At 44.2% G+C, this 22,103-nt stretch overlaps 2 protein-coding genes across 2 annotated transcripts; both read left to right on the top strand.

Annotated features, from left to right (window-relative positions):
- Positions 1-11,776: 11,776 nt before the first annotated feature.
- On the top strand, positions 11,777-12,923 carry LOC113938508 (WAP four-disulfide core domain protein 10A-like). The gene is made up of 2 exons (XM_027623890.1): positions 11,777-11,864; positions 12,769-12,923. Exons 1-2 carry the CDS (start codon positions 11,777-11,779, stop codon positions 12,921-12,923), a joined length of 243 nt encoding a protein of 80 aa, XP_027479691.1.
- Positions 12,924-18,896: 5,973 nt separating this feature from the next.
- LOC113938507 (protein WFDC9) lies at positions 18,897-20,682 on the top strand. Its single transcript, XM_027623889.1, has 3 exons — positions 18,897-18,987; positions 19,965-20,112; positions 20,652-20,682. The coding sequence occupies exons 1-3, from the start codon at positions 18,897-18,899 to the stop codon at positions 20,680-20,682; spliced, it is 270 nt and encodes an 89-aa protein (XP_027479690.1).
- Positions 20,683-22,103: the final 1,421 nt, after the last annotated feature.

Genomic DNA, 22,103 nt, shown 5'->3' with positions numbered 1-22,103 from the left:
ATTCTTCCCCTCCTGCTATCTTCTTCTTTTTCTTTTTTCTTAACATATGTTGCATTATTTGTTTCAGAAGTACAGATCTGTGATTCAACAGTCTTGCACAATTCACAGCGCTCACCATAGCACATACCCTCCCCAATGTCTATCACCCCGCCACCCCATCCCTCCCACCCCCCACCACTCCAGCAACACTCAGTTTGTTTCCTGAGATTAAGAATTCCTCATATCAGTGAGGTCATATGATACATGTCTTTCTCTGATTGACTTATTTCACTCAGCATAACACCCTCCAGTTCCATCCACGTCGTTGCAAATGGCAAGATCTCATTCCTTTTTATGGCTGCATAATATTCCATTGTGTATATATACCACTTCTTTATCCATTCATCTGTCGATGGACATCTTGGCTCTTTCCACAATTTGGCTATTGTGGACATTGCTGCTATAAACATTGGGGTGCACGTAACCCTTCGGATCCCTACATTTGTATCTTTGTGGTAAATACCCAGTAGTGCAATTGCTGGATCGTATGGTAGCTCTATTTTCAACTGTTTGAGGAACCTCCATACTGTTTTCCAGAGGGGTTGCACCAGCTTGCATTCCCACCAACAGTGTAGGAGAGTTCCCCTTTCTCCGCATCCCTGCCAACATCTGTTGTTTCCTGACTTGTTAATTTTAGCCATTCTGACTGGTGTGAGGTGGTATCTCATTGAGGTTTTGATTTGGATTTCCCTGATGCCGAGCGATGTTGAGCACTTTTTCATGTGCCTGTTGGCCATTTGGATGTCTTCTTTGGAAAAATGTCTGTTCATGTCTTCTGCGCATTTCTTGATTGGATTATTTGTCCTTTGGGTGTTGAGTTTGATAAGTTCTTTATAGATTTTGGATACTAGCCCTTTATCTGATATGTCATTTGCAAATATCTTCTCCGATTCTGTCGGTTGTCTTTTGGTTTTGTGGACTGTTTCTTTTGCTGTGCAGAAGCTTTTTATCTTGATGAAATCCCAATAGTTCATTTTTGCCCTGGCTTCCCGTGCCTTTGGCGATGTTTCTAGGAAGAAGTTGCTGCGGCTAAGGTCGAAAAGGTTGCTACTTGTGTTCTCCTTTAGGATTTGGATGGACTCCTGTCTCACGTTTAGGTCTTTCAACCATTTGGAGTCTATTTTTGTGTGTGGTGTAAGGAAATGGTCCAGTTTCATTCTTCTGCATGTGGCTGTCCAATTTTCCCAACACCATTTGTTGAAGAGACTGTCTTTTTGCCATTGGACATTCTTTCCTGCTTTGTCAAAAATAAGTTGACCATAGAGTTGAGGGTCCATTTCTGGGCTCTCGATTCTGTTCCATTGATCTATGTGTCTGTTTTTGTGCCAGTACCATACTGTCTTGATGATGACAGCTTTGTAATAGAGCTGGAAGTCCGGAATTGTGATGCCGCCAGCTTTGCTTTTCTTTTTCAGTATTCCTCTGGCTATTCTGGGTCTCTTCTGGTTCCATACAAATTTTAGGATTATTTGTTCCATTTCTTTGAAAAAAGTGGATGGTATTTTGATGGGGATTGCATTGAATGTGTAGATTGCTCTAGGTAGCATTGACATCTTCACAATGTTGGTTCTCCCAATCCATGAGCATGGAACGTTTTTCCATTTCTTTGTGTCTTCTTCAATTTCTTTCCTGAGTATTTTATAGTTTTCTGAGTACAGATCCTTTGCCTCTTTGGTTAAGTTTATTCCTAGGTATCTTATGGTTTTGGGTGCAATTGTGAATGGGATCGACTCCTTGATTTGTCTCTCTTCTGTCTTGTTGTTGGTGTATAGGAATGCCACTGATTTCTGTGCATTGATTTTCTAGCCTGCCACTTGACTGAATTCCTGTATGAGTTCTAGCAGTTTTGGGGTGGAGTCTTTTGGGTTTTCCACATACAGTATCATATCATCTGCAAAGAGTGAGAGTTTGACTTCCTCTTTGCCGATTTGGATGCCTTTGATTTCTTTTTGTTGTCTGATTGCTGTGGCTAAGACTTCTAATACTATGTTGAATAGCAGTGGTGAGAGTGGACATCCCTGAAGGGGGCTGTTTCTGTTGTGGGGTGAGGAAAGGTCTCCTAGGCTTCCCAGATTCCTATAGCCCCTCCCATAAACACTGGATCCTGTGACTCCTCCCTTCATTCCCAATTGACCCTCACTTCAAAGGGACTGAAAGTGGGGGTTGCCTCAGGTCTGCAATCTTGCATTCACTGAAGGGATCTTCCATCAAGAGGGAAGTTGGAAGAAATATTCCAAATATGTCCCCACCTGGGACCAGGGCTAACATGGTGGGAAGCAACTCGAGTCTTATTCTTTGTTCCTTCCTTCCAGCAACCTTCCCTCTCTCCAGGGCGAGGGCTGAGGCCCCAGTACTTACTGGGAAGGATGCAGGCAGTCAGACCAGATCCCTGGACATTCACTAGAAGGGTAGATAAGACCAGGATGCTCAAAAATCTAGAAGACTCCATTCCGAAGAAGAGCTGGACTGGTGATTCCAGAACATGAAAATACCTAGCTGGACTGTCTGGTGATTCCAGAACATGAAAATATCTAGCTGGACTGTGTGGTGATTCCAGAACATGAAAATTCTAGCCTATTTCTTCAGTAGTCAGTATCTTGGATGTGAGAACTGGAGTCAAGCCAGACACCTCCTTTCCTGCTGGGAACGCCAAGTTCCTGAGATCATCAATGTGACCAGCTGGCATCTACAGTGCACAGCCCTGGGGAAGGGTCTTTGATTGCATGGCTCCTGATCCTCAGCAGCCTGGGCTGGGCTGGGCCCTCTGGTCAACCAGGGGGAGTGGGCAAAACTTGTCTCACTTTCTAGGTGACCTTAGGACTCAATGCCACCATCAAGGGTCTTCTTCTTGATGACCCTGAGAGTTGTGGAATGTGCTTGTTCTCCATTCACTTTCTATTTTATCTGCATGCTGAGTGGTATGCCCCTTTTGTTTGTCTCTGACAATGTGTCTCTAGGGATATCTTGTTACCTTTTTGTTTTTCTGTGCTTCTCTGTGTCAATGTCTGACTTACTTTCTTTTTCTGTGGAACTCTCATGGTCTCTGTGTCTCTTTCTCCCTTTCCCACCCTTTCCTCCCTCCTTCTCCGTTTTCTCCTCGGGTAAGGAGGAGACTAAGGCCAAAGTGTAAATGTGTTGCCACAGAGTGGGGTGGGGGTGAGGAACAGCCTATCAGATGAGTTTTCAGAAAGTGTCGAGGTCCTATTGTTTGAGAGCAGTGGAGAATGTCAGAAGAGCTTATGGGCAGTGTCTCCCATCTGGTGCAAACTCTTTGTTGTTTGAGGAGGAACTGGAAGATGGGAGACCTGCCTGAGAGACTACACCCCAGTAAAGGTCCATAGGCAGCAGAGTTGCTGGCTTCTGACTGAACTGGTGAAAGGGCTCTGGAGAGAGTGCTGGGGTACTTGGTAGCTTTCCTACAGGGAATCCACAATGCGAGAGAGTCCATCAGTCTTGGCAGAAGGAGAGACTCTCTTCAAAGTGTAAATGTCATCTGTAGGGTCCCTATTTCCTTCCTTAACTAGCTGTTGCACTTTGGGGCCAAGCTTTGTTCTCCATTTGTCCTACACGATGGGCAAAACCAGACAAAGCCAGCCTTATCATCAGTGAGTGACTATATGGTCACAAAATTTAGGATCACCAACAGAGCCCCCTATGGGAATCCGTGGTGTAGGTCTCAGCCTGTTGACAGTGGTATTCTCTGCTAGGAAAGCCTGAGATGCCCTTGGAGCATATTTACGCGAAATGAGACCCACAGACATTCCCCTCAGAGACACCCCCCTACCACCACTGGACCAGTGTTGTGGTTGGACCAGGCTTTGTGGTTTTATTATGATCACAGGACCCACCTCTGCCAAATCACCAGGGAACTTAAGAAAATGAGATTTACTGCTCACAAGTCCTGGAGGGTACATGCCAAGTCAGAAGGCCACACAGAAGGTTGTGGACAGAGAAAGGGGGAGAAAGTGCAGACTTGGGGCTCTCCCTTTATTCAGGTCCAAGGGTGGAATAGCTAAGGTTTCATGGGTTCACTTTCTATTGGTGAATTTAAAGCATATAAAAGTGCGGATTAGGATGAGGGAAGGGAGAAGCAGTGTCACTCCAGTGATTAGTTATCTGGGTTACTGGAGGCCTTTCTAAAAGGGGAACTTCATTGGTGAGGGCAGCTGGTTCCTTATCCTAGTTGTGTTGTTAGTATCTGTGTTACATAGCTGGGGATGTATTTATTCGAGATGGGTGTCTTTGAATGGATGCCTCAGCACTCAAAAGCTTAATGTCAGGCACTTACATTACAATGAAAAGGCTGAATATCAGGCCCTTACACTACAGAATCCCATCCCACCAGTTTCAGGAACCAGGTGGACCCCAGAAAGGGACCAAGGAATACATTTCTAATGAACAACCAAGATGTCTTGAGTGGTGCTCTCCCTCTTATTCTATGTCCTTCCCAAACTCAGCCCAGGAGAGAACACAAAGCTGAACCACCTGGGTGGAAGGACTCTGAGGGCACAAGTCCCACACAAGGGATGATAAGTCCCAGAGGAATGCAGATGCTGACTCAATGTCACCAAGTTAGTGAGTGTCAGAGATAAAGGTAAAGGGGAATGGAGTGTCTGAGTTCTTGTCAGAGGTCACTATGGAATGTTCTGATACAAGTATGGATATAATATCTTACTATGGAGTTGAAGGTAGGGAGGAATAGTGCATAAAAGGGGATGAAGGTGATATCTATAGTGGGGACAGAGGCTAAAGACCCCCCAGAGTCTGTAAATGTCCAAATGGTTCCCAGAGCTCCCATATAAGGCTGAATTCTTCTCTAAATTTTCTTTCTTTTTTTTTTAAGATTTTATTTATTTATTTGACAGAGAGAGACACAGCGTGAGAGGGAACACAAGCAGGGGGAGCGGGAGAGGGAAAGCAGGCTTCCCATGGAGCAGGGAGCCTGATGTGGGGCTCGATCCCAGGACCCTGGGATCATGACCTGAGCTGACGGCAGACCCTTAATGACTGAGCCACCCAGTTGCCCCAAATTTTCTTGAATGTAAATGAAAATTCAGAATTTCAGGTTGTTCTATCTCTTCTGTCCTGCCTAATATCCCACCCCGCCCAAGGATCTCACTTTCCAGGTGGGTGAGATGAAATTTATGCCTTTGGGGCCTAGGATAAATGACATTTTTGGCCCCTTCCCTCACCCAAGTTCTTGAAGAAGGCCGAGTAAATATCCATGTAGATCTTTGCCCTGCTTCCTTTATCTCCTGTCACTGATGGTCATATTGCCCTCCCTCTGTCTCAACCACACTTCTGTTCCAGCACCAATTCCGTGCTCAGAGTGAGGGACTCCAAGAGGGCACCAAGGTAGAAGGCCTCTACCTGGAAATTCCTGCTTGTTAATTAGGCCAAGACACTTTGCTCAAACTTCCTGTCCCTGGCTTTCTGTGTTGTTCTCTGTGCCTCTAAGGGTATTACTGAGTTTCATGTCTGTTTCCCCAAATAAACTCTGAGCTTCATTGAACAGGTCTGTATCTAGAACCTAGTGCTTAGGACATTAATAGACCCAGAATAAACACTCAGTACAAACCACTGGATGAGCAAGGTCAATATGTGGATGGCTCATGGTATGTATGAAGAATGGGAAGATGAAGAATATGAAGAAGGATGGGTGGGGCTATCATGGATATTTGGGTGCGTGAATGCATGAACATGGATGGGTGGGTCAACGGCTGGGGAAGAAGTGGATTGGATTGAACGTAAGGATGGATAGGTTAGTCATGGGATGAATGGGCCTATCGATGGAAACTCTTTGAATGAAAGGTAGATGAGTAAATTGGTAGGTGGATGGAGGGCAGATAGGCATAGAAATGTTGGAGAAGTATGTTGATGGGCATGAGAGAATGTGTGTGTGTGAAAGATGGATAAAGGCTGGATATAAAACAGGCAGCTGGATAGGTAGAAAGAAGATGGGTGAGAAGGGGAAGTGGGTAGATATATGAGTGAACAAGTGGTTGGAAAGACAGATCAATTTAAAGTTATGTTTATGCAGGCTAGGTGAGCGGATGGATGCGTGAGTAAATGGATGGAATGATTGGTGGATAGGTGCTAGTGGGGTAGAAACATGAGTATGTGAATGAAAACATTAATGAAAATTAAAGATATAAAAAATTATGTACAAAATAATGTATACCTCTCTAAAGTAATACATTTGAAAGTGGAGAGAAAATGGATGAATTTTAGCAACATATAAAAGACCAAAATTTACAGAAGAAGAGGGAGAAAGCCTGCACAGCTTATAAAATATGTACAAAGAAAACTAGTAAAATAAATATGTCATTATAGAAGAAATCTTACCTAGATGCTTTTGGAGCAAAATTTTGTCTGGCCTTCAAGGAATAGAGGATATCATTAAAAGTATTATTATTGAAGATATTATTAAAAATATTCAGATCATAGGAAGTGCCTGGCTGGTTCAGTTGGTAGAGCATGCAACTTTTGATCTTGGGGTGTGAGTTCGAGCCCCATGTTGGATGTAGACTTTGCTTAAAATAAAATAAAAAATAAATTTAAAAACTTAAAATATTTTAGATCATAGGGAGAAAAAGTACATTTCCCAATTAGTTTTCCATGCTAGTTTGTTGAAAGCTGTATGGCTCAAATTTCAAGACACACAGAAGTAATAGATCTATTTTACTTTTGACCATTGATGTGAAAATTCTGAACAAAGTATTTGCGTAAAGAACCTTTAGTGTATTAATTCAAGTATACCTGCTATATGATTAAGGTCAACCCAGGAATGCAAGGATGGTTCAACATATGAAGACCTAATAATATAAGCTCTTATACTAACAAATTAGAAGAGAAAAATAATTGCATGACTAGATGCTTAAAAGGTATTTGATAAAGTTCCACAGTAATTTCCAGTAGCAGTTGCAAATGGATAAAGAGAAAACAACTAAGCGCAGTAAATCTATTTATTCCAAAGCCAACAACAAATGTCCTTTTACACAGCAAGAGATGCTGACTTTATTTTTTTTTGCTTTTGTTTTTCCATATGTTTTTATCATGTTCAGTTAGCCACTGTATAGTACCTCAGTTGTTTTTGATGTAGTGTTCAATGATTCATTAGTTTCATATAACACCCAGTGCTTATCTCAACACGTGTCCTCCTTAAAGAAAGAGCCAAACAAGGGTAGATGTCATTGCCTTTATTTTCTTTAATTTCTTTTCTTTTTTCCCCTTTTTTTAAAATTTAAATTCAATTAGCCATGGTATAGTACATCGCTGGTTTTTGATATAATGTTCAATGATTCATTAGTTCAGTATAACACCCAGTGCTCATCATATCACGTGTCCTCTTTAATGCCCATCACCTAGTTACCTCATCACCCCACCCACCTCCCTATCCACTAATCTCAGTTTGTTCCTTGGAGTTCAGAGTCTCGTATGGTTTGTCTCCCTCTCTGATTTCTTCCCATTCAGTTCCCCCCCAACCCATATTGTCCTCTGCACTATTCCGTACATTTCACATATGAGTGAAACCATATGATAATTGTGTTTCTCTGACTGACATATTTTACTTAGCATAATACCCTCCAGTTCCATCCATATTGATGTAAATGGTGGATATTCATCCTTTCGGATGGCTGAGTAATATTCCATTGCATATATGAACCACATCTTTATTCATTCATCCACTGAAAGACATCTTGGCTCCTACCACAGTTTGGCTATTGTGGCATTGTTGCTATGAACATTGGAGTGCATGTGCTCCTTCTTTTCCCTATGTCTGTATCTTTGGGGTAAATACAAAGAGTACAATTGCTGGGTCATAGGGTAGCTCTATTTTTAATGTCCTGAGTAACTTCTGTACTCTTTTCCACTCTGGAAGTAGTACCAGCTTGCATTCCCACCAATAGTGTAAGAGGGTTCCCCTTTCTCCACATCCTCGCCAACATTTGTTCTTCCCTGTCTTGTTAATTTTAGACATTCAGACTGGTGTTAGGTGGTATCTCATTGTGGTTTTGGTTTGTATTTCCCTGATGACAAGTGATGTGGAACATTTTTTCATGTGTCTGTTGGCCATTTGAATGTCTTCTTTGAAAAAATGTCTGTTCATGTCTTCTGCCCATTTCTTGACTGGATATTTGTTTTTTGGGTGTTGAGTCTGATAAGTTCTTTATAGACCTTGGATACCAGCCCTTTATCTGATATGCCATTTGCAAATACCTTCTCCCAGTCTGTAGGTTGCCTTTTAGTTTTGTTGATCGCTTCCTTTGCTGTGCAAAACTTTTTATCTTGATGATGTCCCAATAGTTCATTTTTGCTTTTGTTTCCCTTGCCTTTAGAGACGTGTCTTGCAAGAAGTTGCTTTGTCCAAGGTCGAAGAGGTTGCTGCCCGTGTTCTCCTATAGGATTTTAATGGATTCCTGTGTCACATTGAGGTCTTTCATTCATTTTGAGTTTATCTTTGAGTATGGTGAAAGAGAATTGTCCAGTTTCATTCTTCTGCATGTGGCTGTTCAATTTTCCCAGCACCATTTATTGAAGAGACTGTCTTTTTTCTATTGCATATTCTTTCCTACTTTGTGAAAGATCAGTTGACCATAGAGTTGAGGGTCCATTTCTGGGCTCTCTATTCTGTTCCATTGATCTACATGTCTGTTTCTGTGCCAGTACCATGCTGTCTTGATCACAGCTTTGTAATATAGTTTGAAGTCAGGCATTGTGATGCCCTGAGCTTTGGTTTTCTTTTTGAACATTCCTCTGGAGATTCAGGGTCTTTTTGGGTTCCATACAAAGTTTAGGATTGTTTGTTCCAGCTCTGTGAAAAATGTTGATGGTGTTTTCAACATTATTTCAGATACTCTACATGATATAAAAAGACAAGGAAATAAAGTAAGTCATGAAATTGTAATAAAGAAGAATCAAATTTCTCATTTTCAGATGATATGATTTTATATAAAATCAAAGCAACCCCATTAAATATTGTTATACTTCATAAGACAATTTGGGAAGGTAGTTGGATAGAAGATAAAATCAATAGCTTTTTATTATGCTAGTCATAATTAATTACATCGATGATAATATTTTCCACTTCCTATTCATTTTTGAGGTTCCAGGCACTTCAGTCCACAATGTGAACAGAACTTCTGTGACACTGGGTAATCATGATCCTTCAGGCACTTGGGTCTATCAGTGTTGGAACACACCATGGGCTTGCATGGGCAGAAACCTGATTTAACTTTATGGGATAAAATAAGACACTTGACCTCAAAATACTTTATCATGTTTGGAGGAACTTGGGGAACCCTAAACAGGGTTTTCTTCTGACTAAGCCTCTTACTCTTCCCCCCAAGAGTAACAATAGAGGGCAGAAGGCAGAGTATTAACTTTCAGTGGCTAATAATTTGAGGTGTATCAAAAAAAGGCTTGCCATCTCTGACATAGACAATCTGATAGGATCCCTGCTGGCCCCCACAGAACTTAGGGATTTGGGTTATCTAATTCCAGAGTGCCAGAGGTAGAAGGACTATTAGAGAGCACCCAGAACTTCCTTGTTTTATGAGTTGTAGAAATTGAGGATCATGTAGGGGCAGGTGAGGTGTCTACAGCCATACAGAACATAAGTAGGAGAGTTGAAATAAGTTGAAATGCCTTGGATTCCTTCCCCCATACCGTGCTGTATCTTAAAACACTAACGATCCCTGGGACAAGACCATACTATCTCAGCACTACATGAGGAAATGAGCACTAGCCTCAGAGTCTACCAAGATCACTTCTGCTGACCAGCATTTTGCTACCCATTTTTTCCCCAGCACACCTTATAGGATGTGAATATGCTCTATATGTTGTGAAGTTCTGTGTAGACATAAGGGCTTATTAGGAATGTACCTAATGGTTATCATCTTTTTTTTTTGTATGAGTAAGTAGATACTGTCACCTGTCAGTCAGTGAAGAATGAGACTCAGAATAAATAAGGTCTCATGGGGAAAAAATAGGGAGGGATAATGTGCATGGTTGGCTTTGAAGACTTAGCACAATAGTTTCCTGAAATCAAGAGGACAACACGAGAGCAGTGATTGGGCATTAAAAAAGGACAAATTCCTAAGAGATATCTAAGGTCAACCAAAGGGATATCCCTATTTGATGGGACAACATGGCATCCTTAACATATGCCCTGGAGACTTTGGGAGGAATATCCACACTCCTCACCTGTCCAGGCCTTGGCACAAACAAAGCCACACATGGATTCACAACATTGTCATGTTTGGGGCAATCGGAGTCACTTACATGAAGCTGGACACACCATACAGTCCTTGAAAGGGAAAAGTGGGCACTGTCCATTCTTGACTAAAACAAGAGTAGGTGTGAGTTCCCTCAAACTCCAACCCGTCTCACACCCTTCAAACACCTTTCCCCTCCCTTCAAAACTAGTATCTCTTTCTGTGACTTGGTTCACTCTACTGTGACTACCTTTGGTAGGCTGTGGAGGAATGGAATGCCTCAGCATCTCATGTGATGTAAGAGAGAGTTAGGCTTGTTCTTTGAAACCCCAGGTGAGAAGACGGCTCCCCAGATTGGGGTGGCAGCCGAAGATGTGGTAGCAAGTGGTCAGATTCTGGATCTATTTTTTTTTTCTTTTTTTAAGACTTTATTTTTTTTAAATTTTTTATTGTTATGTTAATCACCATATATCACATCATTTGTTTTGGTGTAGTGTTCCATGATTCATTGTTTGTTCATAACACCCAGTGCTCCATGCAGAATGTGCCCTCTTTAATAGCCATCACTAGGCTAACCCATCCCCCCACCCCCTCCCCTCTAGAACCCTCAGTTTGTTTTTCAGAGTCCATCGTCTCTCATGGTTCGTCTCCCCCTCCGATTTACTCCCCTTCATTCTTCCCCTCCTGCTATCTTCTTCTTTTTCTTTTTTCTTAACATATGTTGCATTATTTGTTTCAGAGGAACAGATCTGTGATTCAACAGTCTTGCACAATTCACAGCGCTCACCATAGCACATACCCTCCCCAATGTCTATCACCCAGCCACCCCATCCCTCCCACCCCCCACCACTCCAGCAACACTCAGTTTGTTTCCTGAGATTAAGAATTCCTCATATCAGTGAGGTCATATGATACATGTCTTTCTCTGATTGACTTATTTCACTCAGCATAACACCCTCCAGTTCTATCCACGTCGTTGCAAATGGCAAGATCTCATTCCTTTTGATGGCTGCATAATATTCCATTAATACCCAGTTATTTTAAGTGAGACGTTTGTGATTATGTAAAACCACATTGTGAAATATTTACCTCGTTAAATGAGGGTGAAACAAGATGGGTAACAACAGGTGGGTGATTCCAAATGTGAGAAAACAATAAATTGCTTATATTAAATTTGCAAAGAAAAAAATAGAATGGTAATAAAAAGACACATGTTAACTCTCTACACTTAGATTACCATAATTTTTTTAAAAATTATACTTTTTTCTTTTTCTGTAAATTATCTTAAAATTAAAAAGTAGGAAAAAAATGTTTGCAAAAGAGGGGATTAGTCATGTGAGAGCAGGAATCCTCTGCAGAAGCCCAAGTCCCACAGAAAACAGGTTGTAGTAAGGGCAGGCAAAGGAGAGAAAACAGGGCTCCTTGTTTGGCCAGTGGAAGCAGGGAGGAGCCCAGGATAACCACTCAGCTCTCCAGGGAAGTCTGTGCCAGACTGAGCGCTCTCCACTCTGCCCAGAGTCATGCCAAGCCAGGCTCTGCTGCTCATCCTGCTCCTCTGTGTGCTGCTGCAGGCCCAGGGAGGGTACCGGAAACCGAAGACGATGCAGAGTAGGTGATGGACTAGGGGAGAGGGAGGGGAAGGGGGCCAGGAAGGACTGTGTCCTTTCTGAGGAGGACCTGGGAATTGGAACCTTTCAGCACATCCTGCTCAGACCACAGCACTATGAAGACTCTGGGTCCTCCCAAACCATGGCCCTCTGACCCCTTTACCCAGCCCTGGGAATAGTGATGGGGGTGGTGCGGGAAACTACGTCTTTTGATTCTCCATTCCAAATACCCAGACACAAACGGTACATAGAGTAGTGAAAGGTACAACACGGGCTGAGAACATGGGGAAACCAAACAACTATTCTTAGATTTCTGCACACATGTGACACGTTACATCCAGAAATGTTGGTGGGAGTAGGTGTAGAATGAAAGGACCATGGGAAAGCAAGTTTTGGTGTGTACAGGGTCAAGTCAAAGTTATCATCAGAGGGACCAGGTTGGTGGCAGTGGAAGGGAAATACTGCAAGTGGTATTTTCTGGGAAGAGGCAAGGGTCCTGGAGAAAGTGACTGTGACAGGAAAGAGGGGGCAAGGTGGGAAGTCATCTTCCTCTCTGGGCCCTGCAAATTCTGGAGAGTGGGGAGGATCTGCAGGATGTCTCAGTCTCTGCTGAGTTCTCAGAGTGTAGATTCTATGGGGGGCATCACCAAGGCCATGAGTAACATGGGAGACAGAGTCCTGGCTGCAGAGTATGCAGAGGGTCCAGGAAGGCCAAGTATTGAGATCTGTTGGGGGAAAACGGGGGGATACAGGATTTAAGGCACTACCAATCACCAGGATTGAGTGAAGGGCAGAAAGTGAGTTCCCTGAAAAGTCCAAGAGTGTCATCTGTGGGACCTGAGTTCTGGGGTCTTTGGGAGAGGCAACGATCTGGTTGCACTGACCCTGTTCCTGTTCTTTTTCAGAAATGGAGCTGATCAAAGAAATCAAGGTCTGTGAAAAGCATACCAACATATACATGTGCAGACGCCCATGTGAATATTACCAAGATTGTCAAGCAAATAACATATGCTGTTCAACCTTCTGCGGGAATATTTGCATGAGCCTGCTGAACAGATGAGGGGGCTGAGCTGTTCTAGTCACACCAAGGCATGAGGACCTCAGAACACAGGCAAGAGGATATGAACAGGAATGCACCCTTCCACCAGCTTGAACTGTTTGTTCCTGTCAAATAAACCAGAACAAATGTCCACAGACCTGCCTATTTTAGTCCCAGTGCTTGTGATCATTGAGTACCTAGTGCAGACCCTGAGTGCCCCTTCTCTGGGTCTAGGTCTCTGATCCCTCTCCCTTGTCATTCTTCTCTATTCTCTCTCCTGTTGGCCCCAGCACCCCTGCCAGGTCCCCAAGGCCCAGCCTCATTGTTGATCTGTTCACTGAACCAGTACTCCCAGGGGAGAAACTGCTCATGTGTGGTATCTTCCAATGTTAACCAGAACATTCCTCAGCCTGGAGTCATAAGAGCCAAGTTAAACATGAGGCAGGTGGAGACTAGACCCTCGCCACAGTGTAGGAGGCCCCCAGGAAGGCCTCTTCTTAAACTTAACTCACCCACACCACATCCCCCCACCATTCTCCTTGTGAGTTTCAGATTACTGTCCCTTTTCAATGAAGAAAACCAATCCGAGGGAAGTTAAGGGACATGCTCAAGGCAAAAGAGAATGAAGGGTCATGGTATGACTAGAGGAGGGTGTTTGTCTGGAGCTCTGGTTTGCTCAGCACCTAAACCCAACACTTGCATTCCAGATAAGTTCCTATAGTTCCTTAATTAAGCACCCTGGGTTTGTTATGACACAAACTACTACCAGAGGCAGCGGTGGGACACATTTGTGGGTGCACACATCAGTATAGACCCACTTGTGAGCATGGGGGGCAGCCAAAGGATGGAAATGAGGCAGGAATTGATCATCATCATGGTGTATGAGATGCAGAAGATACTTCTAGAGTCCTCCCAACTGCACTAACATAAAGAAGGAGCATGGCTGGAGCATGAGAAGAGAACAATTATTGCAGAAGCCATGACAACCATGAGGCCATGTGTTTGTCACAGAGAGACCAGCCTGATCAACAATTCTCTGCAGGTTGGGACTTGGCTTTTTGGACACCCAGGTCATGGCATAATTTACTTTTGCTCCCTCCTCTGCCTCCATGAGAGTCAAGGCCTTGCAGGGGTCCCCACTCCTCCACTCGACCTACCAGAGGGGCACACAGCTGTTCCATAGGACAGAACATGGAGTGCTAGCCAGGCAAGCACTCCTCCAGTCAAAGCATTCTAGGTGTAACCTCTGAGTCCATGGGGGCAGGTAGAGTGAGTGTCCAGGGAGCTCTGTGGAACACAGGCCAGGACACCACATTATCACAATGGAGAAGACCAGCTGCTTCCAGTAGAATTCATGGTCCGAGGTGCTCATGCCAGTGGCAAAGAATAGGTCAGCCGGCAGCATGGTGTACCTACATGGTAGGGAGCACTGGTTGTAGACATGGGAGGTCACTCCTTATGTGGGCCCTGGCAGGTAACCTTGCATCTCTTAATAGTCTCTCCCAGGGTGTTTGGGGCATGGCCAAGCAATGGGAAGATGCTAGTAGAGTCAGGCTATGTGAGGAAGCACCAAGTCAGAGCTCCTGCAGAGCATGCTCTCACCGCCCACCTGTGTCTGATGATGTCTGTGCTGCTGCTTGATCATAATCTCTTTCCTAAGGTCTCCTGATCCAAGGGAAGGTCCCAGAGAGGTGGATAAGGTCCTCTAATACCAGGAGTCCTGAGGCGCTTTTCAGGTGGGCCAGAGGCTCTAGCTTGAGAGAGGCAGGTATTCTGCTCTGGGCAATCCTTCCCTGATGCCCAGCAGGAAGCACTGGACTGGAGTGTGACACTGCACACCTGCCTCCAGCAAGGCCCACCTGCCTACCTGCTGGAGTTCTTCCCACTTGACTCCGTGGACTCTTGCTTTCGGCTCACATCATGATCTCGGGGTCCTGAGATAGGGCCCACCTCAGGCTCATGATCAGCAGGGAGTCTTGGGATTCTCTCCCTCTGCCTCTGGCCCTTCCCCTGCTTGGTCTGTCATCTCTCAGAGAAATAGATAAATCTTTTTAAAAAATACAAATACCTGTGGAGTAAGCAATCACTAGGAACACTGGAGAGCTCAGGAATGGGGACTATGAGAGCAGACACCAACAATACAAACTCACAGTTTTAGAAGAACACATAGGCACATTACAGGTCAAAAATACAGGTGCAGGTACTTATATATGTGTAATATATGTGTATATGTATACATATAATCATATATAATATGTACATATACATAATAATTTGTGTATATGTATACATAAATCCATATCCATATATGGACATTTATATATACATATCTAATGCATATATACGCCTTTCTGTATATATATGTGTGTGTGTGTGTGTGTGTGTGTATTGTGTATCTATACATGTATGTGTGTATATACATATATAGGTGTGTATAGGTATGTATATTATGTATATATATATGTATGTGTGTATATGTGTATGTGTATATATATGTATATGTGTGTGTCTGTTTGTATAAAATATACAGAGAGCGAAAGCAAGAGCAAAGGCCTGCTGTTTTCATAAATTCGACACAGCTTTGTTGCAGACCCATCTGAATGACCCAGAACCAAGTACGGCAGGAATCCTGGGAGGGACCTCCTTGGCACTCTCAGTGACTGTGCTCCTCAAACAGCCCACTAGGGAACCCCAACCTCTGAGCCAGACGCAGGGCAGGGCTGTGACTGCCCTGCCCGGAACATCATTTTCCAGCCATAGAAAGTGAGGACTTGGGAATCCACAATTCAGTCATTTTAGGTGTGGCACCATTTGCAGCTCCCATCAAATTTCCCTTCCGTTTGCTCCCACACATTTGTACCCAGGTCCCCGAATTCTACCTTTTGTCTCTATACAGTCCACTCTCCTGAGCCAAGTCTCCAGAATCCTGACATACATTTCCTGATGCTCAGTGCATCCGACGTATCCTGGGGGAAAAAAATCACTGTACATGGACGTCTTCAGTCAGTGTAAGAAATATTCCTGGACATAGAGTTTGGAAGAAGGAGGTCTGTTCCTTGGGAGCCCTTGCCCTTGCCCACTTGACTCTTCTTTTTTCCTAATAAGCTCCAAAACATAGGTATGGTAGCTCCTCTCTGATATTGGGTGGGCAAATCCCCCCAGCCCTCAACTCACAAACTTGTGCCAAGATGTTGTTGCTAGATTCGATCACTTCACTTCCGTCATGTGCTAGGTGGTCCTCTGTCTTTCCTGAAGTCCTTCCTATTCAGTCTCTTTTTATCCACATAAAACCCCCAGGGCATTTGGTGGGAGATGGTGTTATGCTTTAATTAGCAGAAGAGAATCAATACAGAGAAGGTGTTGAGTGGGACCTTATTAGCACAGAGCAAGTCCAAGGCAAATAGACACACAAACGACCCTTCAGTGTACCTATGGACAGACTCAAAGGCGTCAGATAGACTCAAGACTTGGGTCTATTTGGGTGGCTGGAACTGCGATAAGGTACACAGTGCTCCTCCTAGCTTAGGAGGACGTACTGCTCATATCAAGGAAAATCCAATACTTTGGAATGGGAGAGTATCAAAGGAAAGAGTCTGTGATATGGCCAACATGTAGTTCCCAGGCAGAACTTACAGATCTGGCACAGCCCAAATCACCATTAGGTTCTAGGCCTTTGAACATTGTTTTTCTGCTCCTCTGGCCCTGGTCCCAGGCCACAACCTCCTCTCCCCCTCCCCAAGGAAGAAGAGGCCACATAAAAGAGCTGTCAGCCAGTTACTGCACATACTCAACTCAACACCTTGAGAGGTAAGTGTGGGTAAGAGTCTGGAGGCAGGAGCTTTAATCTGTGGCTTGTTTGGATGAGTTCCCTGACCAGGTGGTGTCAACACTATTCCTGCGAGTTGGAGATTATTGTCCTGGGTGTTCTTATAAGAAAATTGAGACAGAGGTGACACACCTGTCTGAGCCCTTGGAATGTGGGGTGGACATGAAACAAGGTACCAGTATTCTGGTAAAAGGGGCAGACATGAAACAAGGTACCACTATTCCTGACTTTAAGTCCAAAAGGGGCAGACATGAAACAAGGTACCAGTATTCCTGACTCTAAGTCCAAAACTTTCTCCTCTTTAACATTATCTGGAAAGCCCCAGGATCCTGAATTCTGAGGGGAGCTGTCCTTCTGTGTCTTTGTGATGCCTAGGGGCCTTGTCATTGTCCTACACTCTATCTCAAGATGACCAAAGAATTCACCCAGAATTCTGTATGTGAGTGGTACCCAGCCTGGGCGTGATTATATTTCTCTTCTCTGGCTCAATTGGTGTACCTGAAGTGTGCCAAGAAGGGCATTGGGCATGCCCAGGATCCTAAGCACCCTTTAAGGGAGGAACTCAGAAAACTGGACTAAGAGTGAGACCTTTTTTCATTGAACATATCTCAAAGTTCCGGAAAACTTAGATCTAGAATGATATTTTTAGATATAAATAAAGAGCTTCATGGCACCCATGGCTTTGGATTTACAGTGTTTCTGTCAGTGTGCACCAGTCTTCCTCCTTCTTTGTGCAAAGGCAGTGTCCAGGACTCCAGCCCACCCCAGTGCATGCTCACCTTCACCCAGCTACCTCCTACCTCGTATCGCCACCTGTAAGTGGATGACAGAGCATCTGCATTGCTCATCTGCCTTGTTATGGACTGCTGCCTTCAGAGGATCACAAGAACACTCTGAGCCAGGCTCAAGAACTGGGTATCCAGGGCGCCTGGGTGGCTCAGTCAGTTAAGTGTCGGCCTTAGGCTCAGGTCATGATCCCAGGGTCCTGGGATCGAGTCCCACACTGGGCTCCCTGCTCAGCGGGGAGTCTGCTTCTCCCTCTCCCTCTGCTGTTCTCTCTCTCTCTCTCTCTCTCTGTCAAATAAACAAACAAAATCTAAAAAAAAAAAAGTTTCTGTCTCCTAGGTAGTAGAGGCAGGAAGAACCAGTAAGTGGGAATAGGACAGCTCTCACACAGTATGTACTCTCATAAGCTGGCTTGGTGCTTCTGGCACTCTTTCATGGGAGATGTCAAGGGTTCACTGCAGACAGAAAATGGCATCTGGCCATTTACAATTCAGATGTGCCCCAACTGCTGCTCTCTTCTTTGGTACTAAAGGCCAATTTAGAGCCTTCAGTCATGACTCAGGTCTACAGGATCCTTACAGATTTCTGGAGACACACAGTAAGCTCCATGAGTAGTATCCACAAAGCTTTTTATCTCAACTTGGAATTAGAAGACAGCTTCCCCACTTCCTCAAACAGAGCTTTTTTGCAATAGAATCTTCAAAACCCTCTCTACAATTCATTCAACTTTGGATCATCTATTTAGATGAAAGGTGTAAGAGTCCCCTGACCAGTTCTTGACCATCAACTTTCTCAAGTCCTACGTAGTAACCCATCTCACATAACTCACTCTGGAATCACTCTGGTACTCTGACTTAGGGCCTGGACTAACAATTCCATTATATTATCCTATTACATATGTTACTAAGTAAACAAATCAGGACACTTGATGTGTTCTATTATTCCAAGTTCCTAAATATAATGAGTACAACAAAAAGGGACATGCATATACCGGTTATCCCTTAGGGGTAGAATTCCTAATGCTTATCCACTTCCTTTACGTGTTTCATTTTTGTTTTTGACAAATTATACAAGCTGAAGATTTATTGCTTTTTAATCAGAAAAAAAGCAATGCATTCTCAAAAGAAATAAATTTGCAAAGGAAGTGGCATGTAATTTGAGAGGGGGAAGTAGCCTGAGGAAGCCAATGGCTAGCTTGACATGTTGTTAGGTGCCAGAGGGTGAAAAGCAAAAGAAGGGGAAAGAATAATCCAATATTCACAGGCACTTTCTCTCTCTCTCTCTCTGACCCTATTCACCTTAATTCCTGTTCCACCTATAGCGGCATTGGGAGAAGACCTGTCTTCTGCCAGAACTCAACCCAAACATACGGAGAGACGACCATGAAGCCCTGGGTTCTCCTACTCAGCATGCTCATCTATGGGGTTGTGATGCTTCTGCTTGTGCTGGGAGGCCTCAAGAATGAGACTTTTTGTAGGTGGTATGACACGAGAGGAGGGGGCTCTGCCCAAGCCTGGGATGTCTAGTGTAAGTGATTCTGGGACCACCTTTCCTGGATCACAACGCTCCTTAAAGCAGAGACATCCAAGAAAAATTTCTGTTGGGTGTTCCCAATTTGGTGCCCCTCCCTGCTCCCGCTCTGAGCTCTGACAACAATAATGGGTATACAGAAAGGGAACATAGCTTAATCTATAAGTCCATCCCATAAGCTAGCAAGAAATGATATTTTCCAACGTTAGGTTACCTTAGACAGGGGAAACACCAACACAGGGCTTTCCTTTGAGCCCATATTTTCAGATCTCTGTGCCTTAGATGAATACCAGAAGGGCAATATTATTTACTTGGAAGGGAAGAATCTTTTAGAATATGAAAAAGGGGAAAAGACAAAAAAACGGATCCTTAGGAGTCAAAGTTTGGGGTCAGATGATTAAATGGGGATAATGAAGGGAGGGTTACGGGCCAGTGAAAGAGATGGAATTTGGGGAGAGGCTGAGTGCTTAGCGGGTATGAGTATGGAAACAAATAGACAAGGGGAAGAATAGGTACCCATTCTCCCCCAGCTCAGTTTTCCATTCTGTAAATTGGGTATGGAAAGTGGAGCTAGACAATATTGCCATCCCTGAAATCCCAAGTCCCGGTGAGAATAGACTTGGTGAGGTGGTGCCATAGATGGTGAGGTTGTCCTGGGTCCTATCCTTAGGGAGCTTGGGGAGGGCCCAAAGGCCTGCAGTTCTGTGGGGACATGTGGAAAGAGGGAAGGCATGTGACGTAAGAAGGGTCTCCTGTGAAAAGACACAGCTTGAATTCAAGGAAAGGTTTTTCTTAAAATGCGGAGAAATATTTTGTTTGTGACTTTGAGCTCATGTTTCAGAGCTCAGGGATTATTAAATTGAGAAGGGTTTCTTCTCTAAGTTGATGGTGGATGGATCTGCCAACATCTACCATCTCAGTTCCAGCTGGAAGAACAGTCATTGAGCAGTGCGGGGTACGGGCTTTGTTAAAGTGTTGTGAGAAGAGGTGCACTAAATTACAGGAGTGTTTTTCACCCAATCATACATGCTGTTGGACCTTCTGTGGAAACATCTGCTTGGACAATAGGTGAGTTGGTTCGAGTGGGAAGTTCGGGCATGGACATGCTTCCTCACTACCGGTCAGAAGCTGTGACAGAGAATATAGATAGAGATAGAGAATAGATATACCCAAATCCTGCTCAAAGAACCAGGCAAGATAAGGCAATGTCCTCCTAGCTCCATACCTAGCTGCCATTCAGGGCAAAAAACCCAAGACACCTATGTTGGGGGGGGGCTCCACTTTCCATCCTTTGTTTTCATTCAGTTCCCCCAAAGGCTCACCCATCAGTTTGTTCATCCCTCTTTTGTCCAAGGCCATGACTATTGCCTCCTTGGTCTGGCGTCTCCATTGGCTCCTTGTCTCAGGCAGGCCCAAAGAGTCCCCACCTCCACCTATCTGCCCAGTTGGCAAATCTCTTGGGAGAAATTGTTTAAAATGGGTAACTCCTGATAGTACAGAAAAAAAAAATTTCCGTTCCCATGGACAGGAATCGGGGTGCTATTAAGTTTGGGAATGGAGGTTCCCAGGGTTCCCTGACTTTTAACCACTTGACTTGTCTCTTCCAGAGAACCCTTTAAATCCATGCTAAACCCCTAGGTTCCAGCTGGCACACCACTAGTGTGGGCTAGAGGATGACTATGTAGTCTAAGAAGTAAGAAGAGTGCCTCTTGGACCCCTGTTTGGTTATTCACTTGCCTGGCTGAGGACCCTTCATTATCCCCTTGATCTTTCTATCCTGAGAAAGCTCAAGTCTCTGCCAAATAAACTGATAACCAACCTGAGGGCTCTGCATTGTCTCATACTCCATTCCTGTGGTTCCTTTCTGTCTTTACGGTGACCAACAGTTGTTCCCATCCAACTCTGCCTTCCCTGTTAGACCTATATATTAGTCAATAGACTCACATCTGTAGCAAAAAGTGCAGAGATTTATAAAAACCTCACGAAACAGTAAAAGTTTATTCTCATTCACAATACATTTCACTGCGGGTGGTCGGTGAACGACCCCCATGCCATGCATGAGTCAAGGACCCTGAATTCTTCTCTCTATAACTCATCCTCTCCCAGGGACTCCACCGCATCCAGCCAGCAGATGGGAGAAGAACGGGCAGCATGGAGGCTCCTACAGAAGGGTTTTAATGGCCAGGCCTAGAAGTGGAGCTCTGTTTCCACCCACACTCTCTTTGCCCTAATGTAGTCAGAGGGTTGCCTTATTTGCAAAGGAGACTGGGAAATACAGTCTAGCTGTATGCCCAAGGACAACAGGAAGCAGGCTTTGGTGAACTCATGGTGGTCTCTGAACTGTATACTTATGCAAAGCCAAACTCCTCTGCAAGACCCAAGACCCTGCCTCCACATCACTGTCTAATGGAACAAGCAACCTCCCCTCCCAGCATGAGAGAAGGCATTCCTGCCCTCAAGGTGGGCACTCTGAGCTTCCAGAATGATTCCTCCTTCTGCAATCTCCGTATCTGCTCACTCCCACCTGTTTTGTTTGCCTGGTAGTTTTACCTGGGTAATAGTACTCATATCCTGAGATGTCTGCTCATTCCAGGCAGGCTTTCCAGCCCATACTGTTCCCCTAGATTATATTGAATTTCTACCATTAGTATCTTGAAAATCATTTTAAAAATATAACTTCCCTTGGATGAGGAGATAACAAAGTCCCTACAATGTATGCATATCTGTGCCTCTTCCTGGTCCAGAGAATGAGATATTCTCTTTTAGATGGGATGAGTCAGCATATCACACTTATCAACTGTAGACGCCATGGAAAGGTTCCAGAATGGGATACGGCCAAGACCAAGGGCGGGCAAGGGACTAAGGCCTAACAGAACACTGGTCAGTGTCCTAGAGCTCAGAGTAAGGAAAAGGCACAAGGACTCAGGGGCCCACGTAAACATCCTTCAGGAGTGGGGCTCTGTCTTGACCTTCAGGGATAAGGAGCACTTGGAGCTCGATTGAGTGAAAGTGGTTATTCCTTCCTGACCAAAGAAGTAAGAGAAGAACAAGAGGTGAGG

Source organism: Zalophus californianus, chromosome 8 (assembly GCF_009762305.2).
Source record: "Zalophus californianus isolate mZalCal1 chromosome 8, mZalCal1.pri.v2, whole genome shotgun sequence".
Lineage (NCBI taxonomy): Eukaryota > Metazoa > Chordata > Mammalia > Carnivora > Otariidae > Zalophus > Zalophus californianus.
Note: the sequence above shows the minus strand (reverse complement) of the source record. Positions and strands in the feature narration are given on the sequence as shown.